The 16097-nt window shown below is 55.0% G+C and overlaps 1 protein-coding gene across 4 annotated transcripts in view; it reads right to left on the minus strand.

Annotated features, from left to right (window-relative positions):
- Nucleotides 1–16097, minus strand: part of PDE4A (phosphodiesterase 4A) — a 68790-nt gene that overhangs the window by 44431 nt on the left and 8262 nt on the right. Inside the window, exons 2-4 of one of the 4 annotated variants that reach the window (XM_033199404.1) lie at nt 11097–11197; nt 10362–10468; nt 9487–9692 (exon numbers count right to left, since the gene is read on the minus strand). In XM_033199404.1, coding sequence (XP_033055295.1) covers nt 9487–9692; nt 10362–10409 — 254 coding nt within the window. In that variant the 5' untranslated portion in view covers nt 10410–10468; nt 11097–11197. Of the gene's footprint in view, nt 1–2135; nt 3085–6281; nt 6829–9486; nt 9693–10361; nt 10469–11096; nt 11212–16097 lie in introns of those variants that run through there. The other 3 variants (XM_033199405.1, XM_033199403.1, XM_033199409.1) reach the window with 3 other exon arrangements.

Genomic DNA, 16097 nt, shown 5'->3' on the forward strand with positions numbered 1-16097 from the left:
AGAGGCCTTCCCTGACCTCAGGATCCCTCTTTTTTCCATATCCTGTGCGCCACTACCACCTGGCTAATGTGACCATCTTGAATTATCATACAGCTTTACTTGCTATTTCTTCTTTTTCCTTTTTGAGACAGAGTCTGGCTCTGTCGCCCAGGCTAGAGTGAAGTGGCCCAATCTCGGCTCACTGCAATCTCCGCCTCCTGGGTTCATGCAATCCTCCCACCTCAGCTTCCCAAGTAGCTGGGATTGCAGGCGTGCACCCAGCTAATTTTGTATTTTTAGTAGAGACAGGGTTTTGCCATGTTTTGGCCAGGCTGGTCTCGAACTCCTGGCCTCAAGTGATCCAACTGCCTCGGCCTCCCAAGGTGCTGGGATTGCAGGCCTGAGCCACTGCGCCCGGCCCTTATTATTTTTGCTTCACCCTCTAGTCTGACAATTTCAGGAGAGCAGGGATTGTGTCTATGGCAAAGGTGTCCAATCTTTTGGCATCCCTGGGCCATACTGAAAGAAGAAGAATTGTCTTGGGCCACACATAAATACACTAACACTAACAATAGCTAATGAGCAAAACAAAAACAAAACCAAAAACAAACAAAAACAAAAAACAAAAAAACGAACAAAAGAATCTCATTGTTTTAAGAAAGTTTACGAATTTGTGTTGGGCCGAATTCAAAGCCATCTTGGGCCACAGGCTGGACAAACTTGGTCTACAGCATTCTCAGCCACAGTTCTGAAGGCGTTTAGCGTTTGTGGAATGAACGAATCTGCTAGAAATGAGGAGACTGAGGCTCTGACAGGTGAAGGTCACACAGCGAGTACAGGACAAAAGCTGGATTATTTTATTTTATTTTATTTTGTTCTTTTTGTAGAGACAGGGTCTCACTATGTTGCCCAGGCTGGTCTCAAACTCCCAGCCTCAGGCAAACCTCCCGCTTCAGCCTCCCAAAGTGCTGGGTGTGAGCCACTTCGCCTGGCCAAAAGCAGATTTGAACTCTTTTCTTTCCTTCCCTTCCTTTCTTCCTTCCTTCCATTTTTTTTTTTGACAGGGTCTCACTCTCTCGCTCAGACTGGAGTGCAGTGACCCGATCTCAGCTCACCGCAACCTCTGCCTTCCAGACTCAACCGATTCGATTCTCCTGCCTCAGCCTCCTGAGTAGCTGGGATTACAGCTACTCGGTGTGCGCCACTACCACCTGGCTAATTTTTGTATTTTTAGTAGAGACAGGGTTTCACCATGTTGGTCAGGCTGGTCTCAATCTTCTGACCTCAAATAATCCACCCGCCTCAGTCTCCCAAAGTGCTGGGATTACAGGCATGAGCCACCGCATCCAGCCAGATTTGAACTCTTTCATACTCCACAATGAAAAGAATGGGCTCAGATGTCCCCACAATTCTGTTCTCACCCTGCCAAACTGTGGCTCTCCCAGGTCCAAAGCCCCAGTTTTCCTAAAGTCATAAGAGCCTGCAGTCAATCTGTTACCACTGAAATATGGGGCACCCTCCCCGCCAGCCGGGCTTGCGGTTTGGGGGACGCCCCCTTTCTCTCTGCTGATGTCATTTGAGGAAGTACTTTCTCAGAACACCAGCTCCTGGCTGCCCAGCGCCTACGTCAAACATATCAGCCTCACCACAGCCCTGGGGGTGGACAGTTCTTATTTTTCAGCCCCGTTTGACTGATGAGGAAACTGAGGCTCAGAGAGGCACAATCACTGGCCCCACAGCGAATCAGCAGGCAGGGCTGCCATGTGAATGTTACTCAGAGGTCTGGAGTCGATGAGATCTGTTTTTTTTGTTTGTTTTTGTTTGTTTTGCTTTTTTTTTTTTTTTGAGACGGAGTCTCGCTCTGTTGCCAGGCTGGAGTGTAGTGGTGCCATCCGGCTCACTGTAACCTCCGCCTCCCGGGTTCAAGCGATTCTCCTGCCTCAGCCTCCCAAGTAGCTAGGATTACAGACCCATGCTACCACACCCGGCTAATTTTTGTATTTGTAGTAGAAACGGGGTTTCACCATGTTGGCCAGGATGATCTTGAACTCCTGACCTCGTTCGTGATCCGCCCGCCTCGGTCTCCCAAAGTGCTGAGATTACAGGCGTGAGCCACCGCGCCCGGCCGAGATCTGGTTTTTAAGTCCCATTCTCACCTTCCTCGCTGTGTGACCTTGGATAAGTCCCATGGTCTCTTTTTCCCGGGCAGAAGCGCAGAGCCAAGGATGCTGGAGTTCATCAGCCTGCCGGGCAAGCGAGCGGAGGCGGGACGGGAACTCTACCACTGCAACTTTTCGGCCAGGTTCCTCCCCTGTCCTCCAGGCGGCAGTCCCCGCAGATTGTGGCTGGGGCTGGCGCATGGGGAAAGCTGCCTGGTCCCAAGACCGGGAGGGCAAGGACCCCACACGCAGCATGCGGTCAGCCGGCCTGGCGCCCGCTCTCCAGGACGCTCAATAAGCATGAAATAATAATACTGGGCGCCGCGACGGTGACGGCGACTTTGCTTTGCTCCGGGACTGGCGGCGTCCCTGGGGCAGGTCCGCGCTCGGAGCGCACACCGAGGCTGTACCTTCCTCGTCGTCCGGCAGAGGGCGCGCGGGGAGACCCGCTCTCAACCCACATGCAGGGATTGGGAGCGCCAGGGACAAGGGGAAGGCGAGGACCCAAGTGGAGACAGAGACCAGCGACCAGACGGAGACCCCAGCTCGGCTGCCTCCACCTGCTCCTGGGGCCACGCTGTGCCCCCACCTTGATGGGGAGCGTTTTAGGGCCCAGGGAGGGAGGACGCAGGGTCTGTATGTTGGCCCCGTCCCCAGTTCAGACAGCTTCCCACCTCCCCCCCACAAAAGTCCTCCTCTTCCTCCCTCTCCATCTGCCTCTTGACAGATTGTGGCTGTGCCGTGACTCAGCCATCTCATACATCCTCAGGGGAGGTTTGGATGACATCTCGGGTTGCGGGGGGCAGTGCCCTCTCTCTGGGGATTCCTTTGACCCAAATGGGGGAGCTCACTGGACTCTTCTTGTGGTAGCTGGATGAACTCCAATGTGGGGAGCACCGAATCCTGTGTGTGCCCTGCTGAAATCCCCTGTTTGAGGAAATGTCCGTTCTAAGCATTGAGGTTGCCATCAGAGACATTTCTCCTTCTCCCTGGGGAGGGGGAAGGACCCTGGCACCGATGCCAGCTACAGCCCACCCATCAGTCCCAGCTTTGGACCTCAGCACAGACACTGAAGGGTGCACAGGCCCACAGTGAAACAGAAACTGGAGTCTACGTGGGGATGTGGTTAAGGTTCCTGTTTTTTCTACTTACCCTGGAGAAATGGGATCTACCCAGGTCCCCCCTCCTTAGTCCAGCTCCCTGAATGGAGATCTACTCATTATGTTAAGTCCTTTACACACATCCCCAAGCTCACAGAACCCTCAAACTGACCCCCACACGGCAGTGCCAACAACAGCCCCATTTTACAGACTGGAAAATTGAGGCTCAGAGAGGGCAAGACACTTATACAAAGATGCACAGGAATCGGGCAGACCCGCGTTGCAATTTCAGCTCCCCCATCTCCCGGTTGTGTGAGCTTGGGTGAGAAAGAGAAAGGGTTTAGCTGGGCGCGGTGGCTCGTGCCTGTAATCCCAGCACTTTGGGAGGCTGAGGTGGGCAGATCACCTGAGGGCAGGAGTTTGAGACCAGCCTGGCCAACATGGTGAAACCTCATCTCTACTAAAAATACAAAAATTAGTCGGGTGTGGTGGCGGGCTCCTGTAATCCCAGCTACTCAGGAGGCTGAGGCAGGAGAATCGCTTGAATCCAGGAGGCAGAGGTTGCAGTGAGCCGAGATCACGCCACTGCACTCCAGCCTGGGTGACAGAGCAAGACTCCATCAAAAAAAAAAAAAAAAAAGGGGGGGAGAGAGAAAGCGTTTTGTCTCTAGGCCCCAGTTTCCCCATATGCCAGCAGGAATACCCTGCTGGAATACCCAGGCACTGGGGATGAGGATGCATGGAAAAGTCCCTGGCATGGAGCCTGAGGGTGACCCACTGCGAGATGGATACCCACCAAAATAATGATGATTATTACCGCTCAGCCACTGTCCCCTAAGACTCAGCACCCCAGAGACCAGACCAGGCTAGGAGGAGTCTCTGGAGCCTTGCAAAGAAATGGGGCCCGAGGCCGGGCGCGGTGGCTCAAGCCTGTAATCCCAGCACTTTGGGAGGCCGAGACGGGCGAATCACGAGGTGAGGAGATGGAGACCATCCTGGCTAACATGGTGAAACCCTGTCCCTACTAAAAACTACAAAAAACTAGCCGGGCAAGGTAGCGGCGCCTGTAGTCCCAGCTACCCGGGAGGCTGAGGCAGGAGAATGGCGTGAACCCGGGAGGCAGAGCTTGCAGTGAGCTGAGATCCGGCCACAGCACTCCAGCCCGGGTGACAGAGCGAGACTCTGTCTCAAAAAAAAAAAAAAAAAAAAAAAAAAAAAAGAAAAGAAATGGGGCCCGAATCCTACTGCATTTCACTCGCCCCTTGGTGTCTTAGGACAGTGACATGTGCCAGTTTGGCCCCTTGCCCCCGGTTTTAGCATTTTCTGTTGATTCCAGCTTTCTCTTCCTTCAGCCTCTCTCCAGTTCCCTTTGGGAAATATTAGCCCATATGTGCTGGACCCACGACACTTGCTTCCTGGTGGGTACAGGGGTGCAGGGGGACTGGTGCTTGGGGGTGACCAGAACAGAGGTGGGGGTGGCCTGGAGGGCTGCAATGACTGCTGAAGACCCCCAAAGAGACTTAGGAAGAGTAGGGCTACATCTTAGAGGGGCCTCACTCAGGAACTCCAGGGATAAGAAGCCCGAATCTGACTGTCTTGGTGATATCCCCAACAGTGGGGCATCCAGGTAGAGCACACGAGCAAAGCTGTCAGTTGCACACATTGCTGGAGCACACGCAATCAGACCCTGGAGCACGATCAGAGCAGGAACAATAACTAAGAACACCAGGTGGTTAGAGGACATCAGTTCTTAGGATACACCAGGCAGAGGGAACACAGGCCACATGTCAGAGCACCGATGCTCAGACGTGAGCACCTGGCGAAGACTAACACACAGCCACGGTGTTTCAATCACAGTGTCCAAGGAGCACAGACTGTTCCACGAACTCAATCACATTGTTCTCCAAGTGTAAACACCCCAGTGCCACAATCACTGCATGCCAAAAATGACACTGTCACAATCATTGTCCCTAGACCACCGACACCACTGCACAATCACTGTCCTAGGAGCAGAAACAGTCACTCTGTCCCAATCACTGCATCCCATGAGGCCAGTCACCCTGTGACACTCACAGCATTCCTGAAGCATACACAGTCACTGTCACAAACCCTGTCCCAGAAACACACAGTCACACTACCCTGGAAATACACAGTCATACTGTCACAATTACACTGTCCCTGGAGGACACATAGTCATCGTGTCACCATCACAAGACCCCAGAAGCTCACGCAGAGCACACAACTGAGGCAGCCACAGCCAGTCATACCCGGACAGCTGGAGCAAACGCAGGTCAGTCGGAGGATACCGTCAGAGAAGACCAAGCTCAACACACACACCCTCACTATGCTGTCACCTCTGCAGTCCGGGACTCCTTCCCTCTGTGCTGGGACTGTGCCCCCCCTCCACTGTTTCCTGCCTCTGAAGAGCTACTGAACCCTAACACTCTTGCCCTGAGAGGGAAACTCCAACCTAACACAAGGCTCCCAAAACAGTGCTCCCCCAAGAGGCACCCTCTGGATTTCTGACCCCAGCTGCTGCAGGAAGAGTCCACTAACATCCCCGCAATAGAGTCCTCCACCCTGTAGAACCCTGAGAGCACCCGACCCTGAACTAAAGATCCTGGTCCTAGCAGGCACCCCCTTACAGAGTGCCCCAAGGGTACCCCAAACACTGCGAATCTAGCCCTCAGAATAGTGGCCCCAGGAAGGTCCCTCCAAGTGGTTCCCAGCCTAGCCGCTGTCCTGCACTGTCACTAAGAATACAGACCCCTAAAGGTGCAGCCCCCTTCCCCAACCCAGACCTCGTTAACACCACGCGCAGCATGGCGCCCCCTAAATGGACCCCAGCATGGGCTTCAGCAGGAAGCCGTAGTGCGGGCAACCAGCGGCCAGGTCCTAGACGCCCCCGCAGCCGAACTCCCTCCGCCCCCGCCAGCCAAGCCGACCCCACCCGCATCCTAGCGCCCCCTGCGGCCGGCGGCTCGAGTTGCCTCCTCCCTGCGCGCCCATCGGTTCCGCGCGCATCCGCCAAGAGGAGTCTTACCGCCTGCTGCTGCCTCCGCCCGCGCCGCCGCTGCCGGTGCCAGTGCCATGGAAGGACGAGGGCCAGGACATGCGGGTCGTGCGCAGGCCGGGCCGGTCGCTGGTGTCCATGGCATCGGCGCGCTCTATGGGCCGGTGAGGCGGCCGCTCCGGCTCCGCGCGCTCCGCGCTGTCGGAGTAGCCGCGCTGCTGGATACGGATGGGGGTCCGAGGCTGCCGCCACAGGTGCTGAGGGGGAGGCTTCAGGGTGGCCTGGCCCTCCCGGGGCCCGGGCAGTGACAGAGACAGGCTCCTTTCCGAGGGGACGGTCGGGGGCTCCATGGCGCCGGCCCCCACTTGCGCCCCGGAGGGCCCTGGCCCTTCCAACCTACACCCCCCTCAGCTGCGCTCAAGCCAGCGAGCCCAGGGCCCCGCGGGTGCGCCCGGCCGCGGTAGGGCCATGGCGCCCCGGGGACAGACCCGGGGGCGCTGCGGGCCAATCGCCCCCGGGCCGGGCTCTGCGGCTTCCTCTCGGCGCCTGGAGCTCTGCTCAGTGCCGGGCGGCGCTCTCCGCGCTCCGCGCCCCGCTCGGCGCCAGCCCCGGCTCCTCCGCCCCGTCCCGCCCCTCCCCGCCCCCCGCCCGCCGCGGCTGTCAGCGCCGCCCCACTCCTCCTCCGTCCGGGCCAGTGGGGGGCAGCTACCTAAGGAGGGGGGGCCCTTCCCGCCCACGCAGATCCCCACTCCGGGTTGGGAGGGGGCGCTGAAACTCAGCTCTCTTCAAAGCACCCTGCTTGGCCGCGGCGCGCACGGGCACGAATGAGTTAAACGGTTAATCCGATCTGGAAGAAGACACCGGACTGGTTGCCAGAGTGTCAGTCAGTCGGTCCATCATGGTGAGGGCGGAGTCCGGTGCTGGCGTGTCCTCGCCGCTACCCCTGGCCGGGGGTAGTTTTTGAGGAGTGGTCCTGGTGCCACCGGCGCGGTGCCTGCAGCGGGCGGCGGCAGAGTGTGTGGGATCTCCTGTCTGTGCGTCGGAGGATAGTGATGGTGCGGGCCCGGGGCGGGATGTGCGCGCACGTGGCCTCTTCCAAGGGTTGTCTGTGTTTTCAGTGTTGGCTGGAAGTGTGTGTGCGCACGTGGTTGGCTGCTGTTGTCTGCCCGTTTCTCTGGATTTGGCCGTGTGTATAATTGTGTGTGTCTGTGGATGAAGGATGTGTGCGCACATGTGCTACCTATTTGGAGGATGTGCATCCCTACGTGGTCTTTTTTCAGGTGGCCTGGGGACTGTGAATGTGTTCTCAAGCGCTTGGATGCGTCTGTGGTCGGTGTGTGCTTGCGGAGTTGTGCACGCGATTCGGCCTCTGTCGTCTGACTGTAGTGTCGGAGGGCATCTATGTATGTTAGTGTGTGCGTGTACGTGTGCGTGCGTGTGTGTGTGGTCGGCCTGGGGCCTCTTTGGGGTGTTTCTGGGGTGTGTCCCATTGGTTCCCTTGCGGCTCCAGGAGGACACCCTATGGCGGATACCCCAGCTGCCCGCCCACCGCTCTATACATCGCTGCCTCTTCTAAAGCGCTTCTGCGGGAGGTAAACTGAGGAAGGTCCCAGGGAGCCGCGGAGCGCACCCCCGTGCCCTTTTCGGGCGAGTAAACAGGCGAGCCTCCTCCCTGCGGCCCCCGCCAGCAGAGCCCCCCTTCCGGCACCTAAATCGGGAGTCGCCGTGACTCACGCTCCCGCCTCCCCCAGCGCCGCGCCGCGCCGAGCGAGCGAGCAGAGAGAGAGCGGGATCCGAGCGCGCCCCCATCCCCCCAACCCCCCCCCAAGGCTGGCTGCTGGGCGGGGGGAGTGCAAGCGCCCGCGTGTCCCATTCCCACCCCCAACGCCGATAAGAGCTTGAACGCGAAACTGCTCTGCTGCGCGACCCGGGGACCAGACCCCTGCCCCCGTGCGCCCCCTCACACGGGCTCCCCAGGGCAGGCGATGCCGTCTGCCACCGCCCTCCCCCCGCGCCCTTCTCTTTATTTGAAAAAAAAAAAAAAAAAAAAGACTGTCCGTCTTCAACCCCCAAGCCACTTTTCTCCCCGCCAGAGGGGGCTCCCGAGGTGGGCGAACGCCGAGCAAAAACCGCCCCCCCATCAGCAGCCGCGGGGTATCCCAAGGGCCAGAACTGTGTCCCCCACTTCTCTCAGGAACACCCCCCGCCATTACATACTCAAAACGGCTTCTAGGGAATTTGCAGGGGCTGCAAGTTCTCCCCAGATCATATTTGAGAGTCCTGGGCTGGGCCAAATTCTTGGCAGGGGAAAGCTGTAACGTTGGTTAGAGATGTGGAGGGGGGGTGCGTAATGTGAGGTTGGTGGGGATGTCAGGCCACAGCTGGGGTTGCAGAAGAAGGAGGAAACCAGGAACGGTGATCCGAGCCGGGGGATAAACTGATCTGGACCTGAGGCTACTGGGATGGGCGTGGGGAGGTATAATTAAGCAGCTCCAGGGGCGAGTGACAGTCACTTGCTCTCCCTGTCTGGAAATGAACCTTGGACCATGAGGGAAACAGAGACCCTGGAACTCTTCAGTTGAGTAGATGGGGGTGGGGGTAGATTGGAACTGCCGAGAACGGTGACCAGAGGAGAGCATGGGGGCAGGGGCCGGCCAGAAGCCAGGACCAGCTCAGCTGTCTGACTTTCCAGCTCATTCTTGAGCCGAGAAGGGAGTTGAGTACTCTGGGAAACTGGTTGGGTACCTGGAAGGTCCCCAGATGAGAACCAGCAAGAGGTGCTGTGTGAACCCAGAGCTCGCAGATATTTCTCACATCTCCCCAGGAGAAAGAAAAATGCCAGTCCAGACCCCTTCCAAGACTCCACCATCCCCTTCAAGGCGGAGAAGAAACCTGATCCTCCCAGCTGGGGACACGAAAGCCCGTGCACAGCCGCCTGATCAACCTGCCCCAGCTCTGTGAATATGGGAGCATCTTGGGGGCTGGAGACATGACACCCCTTTCCTCAGTCCTGCCCCTTGCTGACTCAGGCAGCTGGAAAATGAAAGAAGGGTTTCCTAGAGCTTGCGAAGGGTGCCTTGGAGGAGGGGTGTCACAGCCCGCCACAGTACAAGTTGCAGCTAGTTTTGCAAACGACAGGGAGCGTGGAGATCGGGAAGGGCTGGTGGCTGGACCTAGCCCAGTTGGCACTGTGCCTCCCCAACCCAACTCCCACTCTGCTCCCTCTCCTACCTACCTGTCGTTCTCCGCCCTGGTGATGGAAATCCGCGGTGGGATCCGCAGCGGCAGCGTGGTGGGCCGTGGCGGCAGAGGGACCCTAGGGTCCGAGGGCTCAGGCTGGGCCCAGCCCAGGCCAGGACCGGACGAGAGGCGGCGGCGAGGGCGACGCAGGTCGGCCCCCAGCATGTTGGCATGGCCGGATTCGGGGGTCTCTCTCGGCCTCTGGGGAGGGATAAAGTGGAATGGGGGCATGGCCTGGCTGGGAAGCTCTGAGTCCCTCTCCCCAAGAACACCCCTACCTAGCTGTCTAAGGGAGTAGTTAATGGGGGTATAGGCTCCCCTTCACGTGTGAGCCACTCGCTGACCCCTCCCACAAAAGGTGCTCTACCATCTCTTAAGTCTGAGAGTGCCCCTTCTCAGCCATAATTTTTGTGGGGTCCCCTCTCGATGCCCCAGCCTTGGGGGTCTGTCACATCTAGACATTCTCTTAAGTGTGAGACCTCTCTAACACATCACCTTTTTAGGGTCTCTTCCCAACCTCCACATCTCAGAGGGCCCCTCTTGGTCTTAATGTCAATGCCCCCCTCCCCTCCCTCACATCTGAGACTCTCAAGACCTTACCACCCCTAGTGCCCCCTCCCACCTCCTCGCCAAAATCCTCTCCTCATTTGAGAAGCCTCTGCCTTCTGTCCCTGGGCCGGCTGAGAGCCTCTTAATCTGGGCAGCAGGAGAAAAATGGAATCAAGGAGTAAACTGAGGCACAAGGGGACCAAACTCCTCACAGCTTGGAGGTAGTGAAGCCACGTTCAGGAAATAGCCGTGGTCACTAGAGGGCGCTAGTCTCCCCCAGGGGCGAAGCCCCGCCCCTATCCCAAGCGCCTCCTCTCGCACCTCGTCCCCGGTCCCTGCCACGCACAGGGCACTGCGACTCCTCTTCATCTTGCCAACCTAGCGCGCCGTTGGGGCTGCGGTGGCCATGTTGGCAGGGCCAGGGCCTCCTGCAAGACCAAGCCAAACGCATCTGCCATCAGTGCCCCAGGGCTCCCCCTGCCGGCCGGGCCTAGAACCCGCCCCCGCGCCTTGCCTATTGCCCCTCCTGGGACGTGACGTCAGCGGGTGATTGACGCACCACCAGTGGGTGACGTCGCCCGTCCGTTGCCGGGGCGACAGCTGACGCACGGCTGGGCTCCTGACAGCGTCAATGCCCGGGTTGGCCACTGGGGGGCCGAGAGCCTCCGGGCCCGGGTCGCCCCAGCCCCCACCCTTCCTCCCGCGGGGGCTTCCCCGGCTCGGGGATCCCGCAGAAAAAACTGGGAGCTCCCAGAGCTGGCCGCGTGCGGCGCGTGGTCCGAGCCGGGGGCCGGAGGAAGCGTCTCCTCCGAGCTGTTGGGCTTTTAAGCCTTAAACCCGAAATAGCTCCGATGTGCGGGGGCCGGGCGCGGAGAGACGGCGGCTTGGGCACAGATGGGGGACGCACAGGCAGAGGCGCGTGGAGACAGACAGGGACGTGTGGAAATAGAAACAGACAGACAGGGACACAGACGCCGTTCCCGAAGACGGGTGCGCTCTGCAGCCACCGATCCTTATCTGAAATGCTTGGGGGAGGGAGAGGCCGGCTTACTTTACCTTGGCACCCAGGCGCTGAAGATTGTTGCTGTTTGGCCATGGGTCAGTGTCTTAAACTCTGTGAGCCTCAGTTTCTCTTCTGTGAAATGGGATGATATTCTCTATAGGGTCCATGTGAAAATGAAATGAGATCAAATCATATTGAACAGAATAGTTTCTGGCACTCAGTAAATGTTTAATAAATGGTAACATCTGACCCCGTGGGAGCCTGTTAGAACTGGATTCACATCATGATCTTTCTCTACCCAGAGCCCTCAATGGCTCTTACCTCACTCAGAGGAAAAGTCAAAGTCCTCACGTGGCCCACAGAGTCCTGCTAGATATGCCCAGTCACCTCCCTGCCCTCAGCTCCAGCCACACTGGTCTAGCTGTCTCTGGACACAGCAAGCATGCTAGTGCCTCAGGCCCTTTGCATTTCCAATTCTCTCCACCTGGAACTCTTCCCCCAAATATCGGCAGGTTGGCCAGGCGTGGTGGCTCAGGCCTGTAATCCCAGCACTATGGAAGGCCAAAGCAGGTGGATCACTTGAGGTTAGGAGTTCGAGACCAGCCCAGCCAACACAGTGAAACCCCATCTCTACTAAAAATATAAAAATCAGCCGGGCGTGGTGGCAGGCGCCTGTAATTCCACCTACTCGTGAGGGTGAGGCAGGAGACTCGTTTGAGCCGGGGAGGCGGAGGTTGCAGTGAGCTGAGATCAGGCCACTGCACTCCAGCCTGGGCAACAGATCGAGACTACATCTCAAAAAAAAAAAAAAAAAAAAAAAAAAATCCGTAGGTTCCTTACCTCTTTTAGGTCTTTGTTTACATCTCATCCTTTCAGGCATTTCTTTCTTTCTTGCTCCACCGCCACTTAAAATTATAATACAACCTCCTAGGACTTCTGGTCCCCCTTTTCCTGCTCTTCCCCCTCATACCACACTATGTAATTTATTTATTACATTTATTGTCTGTATCTCCTCACACTGGAATATTAATTGCAGGAGGGCACGAAACTTTAATTATGATATTAATAATAATGAAGTATTATTCATTACTATCTCCCAAGTGTCCTGAACAGAATCCGGAACATAATAGGCTTTTAATAACCTGTTCAATGTCAGGTTATTATTGAGAACCTGATAGTGTCATGTTCCTGACAGTTCTACTATGTACTAGCTGGTTTGTCACCTACTTTGGTTCTTTTGTTTTTGTTTTTGTTTTTGTTTTTGTTTGAGACTGAGTCTGGCTCTGTCACCCAGGCTGGAGTGCAGTGGCCAGATCTCAGCTCGTTGCAAACTCCGCCTCCCAGGTTCACACCATTCTCCTGCCTCAGCCTCCCGAGTAGCTGGGATTACAGGCGCCCGCCACCTCGCCCGGCTAGTTTTTTGTATTTTTTAGTAGAGATGGGGTTTCACCGTGTTAGCCAGGATGGTCTCGATCTCCTGACCTCATGATCTGCCCGTCTCGGCCTCCCAAAGTGCTGGGATTACAGGCTTGAGCCACCGCGTCCGGCCTTGTTTTTGTTTTTTAAATAGAGACTGGGGTCTCACTATGTTACCCAGGCTGGTCTCAAACTCCTGAGCTCAAACTAAAGCTCAAACTCAAAGTGCTGGAATTACAGGTGTGAGCCACCACACCCCGCCTAGTTCTTATCTCTTTATTTTTAAATATTTACTTATTTATTTGAGACAGGGTCTCACTCTGTTGCCCAGGCTGGAGTGCAGTGGCACCATTGCACAGCTAGCTCACTGCAGCCTTGACCTCCCAGGCTCAAGCTATCCTCCCACCTCAGCCTCCAGAGTAGCAGCTGGTACTACAGGCACTTGCCATCATGCCTGGCTAATTTTTATTTTTGTTGTTTTGTAGAGATGGGGTCTTGCCATGTTGTTCAGGCTAGTCTCAAACTCCTGAGCTGAAGCGCTCCTTGCGCCTCAGCCTCCCAAAGTGCTGGGATTACAGGCATGAGCCACTACACCCAGTCTGGTTCTTATTTCTTTTTCTTGCCTTATTGCCTTAGCTAGCACTTCAGTTCAATGTAAATTAATGGAAATGAATGTAAACATCATTTCTTCAACCTAGCCTTTAGCACCTGGTGGGCCCTCAACAGACATTTGTTGAACAAATGGATGAATGTATAAAGATAGCTTAAAGGTCACCTCCATTTTTCAGCCAGACTGCTCCAGTCCATGTTCTGTGCCCCCACTGCAGGTTTTTCTACCCCCATTAAAGCACTCACCACTCTGATTGTAACCTGTATTCTCCAGCAAACAGAGCAAGAAATGGTACCCATTCATTGTGGCCCCCAGCCTTGACCTCCTGGGCTAAAGCAATCCTCCCACCTCAGCCTCCTGAGTAGCTGGGATCACAGACACACACCACCATGCCCAGCTAATTTTTGTTGTTGTTGTTTGTTTGTTTGTTTGAGACAGAGTCTTGCACTGTCGCCCAGGCTGGAGTGCCATGGCACAATCTCGGCTCACTGCAACCTCCGCCTCCCAGGTTCAAGCGATTCTCCTGCCTCAGCCTCCTGAGTAGCTGGGATTATAGGCACCCACCACCACGCCCGGCTAATTTTTTGTATTATTAGTAGAGACAGGGTTTCACTATGTTGATCAGGCTGGTCTCAAATTCCTGACCTCATGATCCACCTGCCTCGGCCTCCCAAAGTGCTGGAATTACAGGTGTGAGCCACCACTCCTGGCCTTAATTTTTGTATTTTTTGTAGAGATGGAGTTTCACCATGTTGCCTAGGCTGGTCTGGAACTCCTGGGCTCAAGCAACCTCCCACCTCAACCTCCCAAAGTGCTGGGATTACAAGCATGGGCCATCATGTCCGGCCTAAAAAGTAAACATGTTTTAATAAGAAAAAGAAAAAGAAGCTGCAGCAAGTTACCCAGAAGAGATCTAGCTAAAATTATTGATGAAGGTGGCTACGATCAACAACAAATTGTTCAGTGTAGACAAAATAGTCTTTTTTTCTTTTTTCTTTTCTTTTCTTTTTTTTTTTTGAGATGGAGTCTCACTCTATTGCCCAGGCTGGAGTGCAGTGTCCTGATCTTGGCTCACTGCAAGCTCCGCCTCCTGTTCTCCTGCCTCAGCCCCCCAAGTAGCTGGGACTACAGGCACCTGCCACCACATCCAGCTAATTTTTTGTATTTTCAGTAGAGACGGGGTTTCACCGTGTTAGTCAGGGTAGTGTTGATCTCCTGACCTCATGATCCGCCTGCCTCAGCCCCCCAAAGTGCTGGGATTACAGGTGTGAGCCACCGCGCCCGGTTTTTTGTTTTTTGTTTTTTGTTTTTTTCTGAGACAGTCAGGGGGATGGGAAGAGCCTGTTGTTAAGGCCGGAGTGCAATGGTGAGATCGTGGCTCACTGCAACCTCCGCCTCCCGGGTCAAGCGAGTCTCATGCCTCAGCCTCCGGAGTAGCTGGATTACAGATGCGTGCCACCATGTCCAAGTAATTTTTTGTATTTTTATAGAGATGGGGTTTCACCATATTGCTCAGTCTGGTCTCGCACTCCTAGGATTATAGGTGTGAACCACGGCGCCCGCCCAACAAAATAGTCTTCTATTGGAAGTAGACGCCAGCTAGGACTTTCACCCTAGAGAGAAGTGAAGTCAATGACTGGCTTCAAAGGACAGGCTGACTCTTGGTAAGGGCTAATGCAGCTGGTGGCTTTCAGTTGAAACCAATGCTTATTTACTATTCTGAAAATCCTGGAGACCTCAAGAATGATGTTAAGTGTACTAGGCCTCTGTGCTATAAATAGAACAACAAAGCCTGGGTGACAGCACATCTGTTTACTGAATATTTTAAGCCGACAGCTGAGACTTCCTGTGCAGAAGAAAGGTTCATTTCAAAATATGGCTGCTCATTGTCAATGCAACTGGTCACTCAAGAGCTCTGATGGAGATGTACAGGAGATATATTCATGCCTGCTAACACAACATCCATTCTGCAGCCCATTGATCAAGGAGTACACTTCACTTTCAAGTATTATTATTATTATCTTATTTATTTATTTATTTTCAGACTGCGTCTCTTTTTGTCACTCAGGCTAGAGTGCAATGGTGCCATCTCAGCTCACTGCAACCTCTGCCTCCTGGGTTCGAGAGATTCTCCTGCCTCAGCCTCTCAAGTAGCTGGGATTACAGGTGCCCACCACCATGCTAGGCTAATTTTTGTATTTTTAGTAGAGATGGGGTTTTACCATGTTGGCCAGGCTGATCGTGAACTCCTGACCGCAAGTGATCCACCTGCCTCGGCCTCCCAAAATGTTGGAATTACAGGCATGAGTCACCGTGCCCGACTGTTCTCCTATTTTTAAAAATTGCCACAACCACCCCAACCTTCAGCAACCACCACGCTAATCAGTCAGAAGCCATCAACATTGAGGTAGGCCCCTCCACCAGGAAAAAGATTATGACTTGCCAAAGGCTCAGATGATGGTTAGTGTTTCTTAGAAATAAAGATTTTTTTTGGTTTTGGTTTTGGTTTTTTTTGAAACGGTGTCTCACTCTATCGCCCAGACTGGAGTACAGAGGCGTGATCTCGGCTTACTGCAACGTCCACCTCCTGGGTTTAAACAATTCTCCTGCCTCAGCCTCTGGAGTAGCTGGGACTACAGGTGCACACCACCACGCCCGGCTAATTTTTGTATTTTTTTGGTAGAGATGGGGTTTCACCATGTTGGCCAGGCTGGTCTCAAACCCTTGGGCTCAAGTGATCTGCCTGCCTCAGCCAAAGTGCTAGGATTATAAGCGTGAGCCACCACACCTGGGCAGCAATAAAGTTTATTGGTTTTTTTTTTTTTTTTTGAGATGGAGTCTCGCTCTGTCGCCCAGGCTGGAGTGTAGTGGCGCTATCTTGGCTCACCGCAACCTCCACCTCCTGGGTTCACACCATTCTCCTGCCTCAGCCTCCCAAGTAGCTGGGACTACAGGCACCTGCCATCACGCCTGGCTAATTTTTTGTATTTTCAGGGAGACGGGGTTTCACTGTGTTAGCCAGGATGGT

This window comes from Trachypithecus francoisi, unplaced genomic scaffold, assembly GCF_009764315.1.
Source record: "Trachypithecus francoisi isolate TF-2019V2 unplaced genomic scaffold, Tfra_2.0 Lachesis_group5, whole genome shotgun sequence".
In the NCBI taxonomy this organism is placed as follows: domain Eukaryota; kingdom Metazoa; phylum Chordata; class Mammalia; order Primates; family Cercopithecidae; genus Trachypithecus; species Trachypithecus francoisi.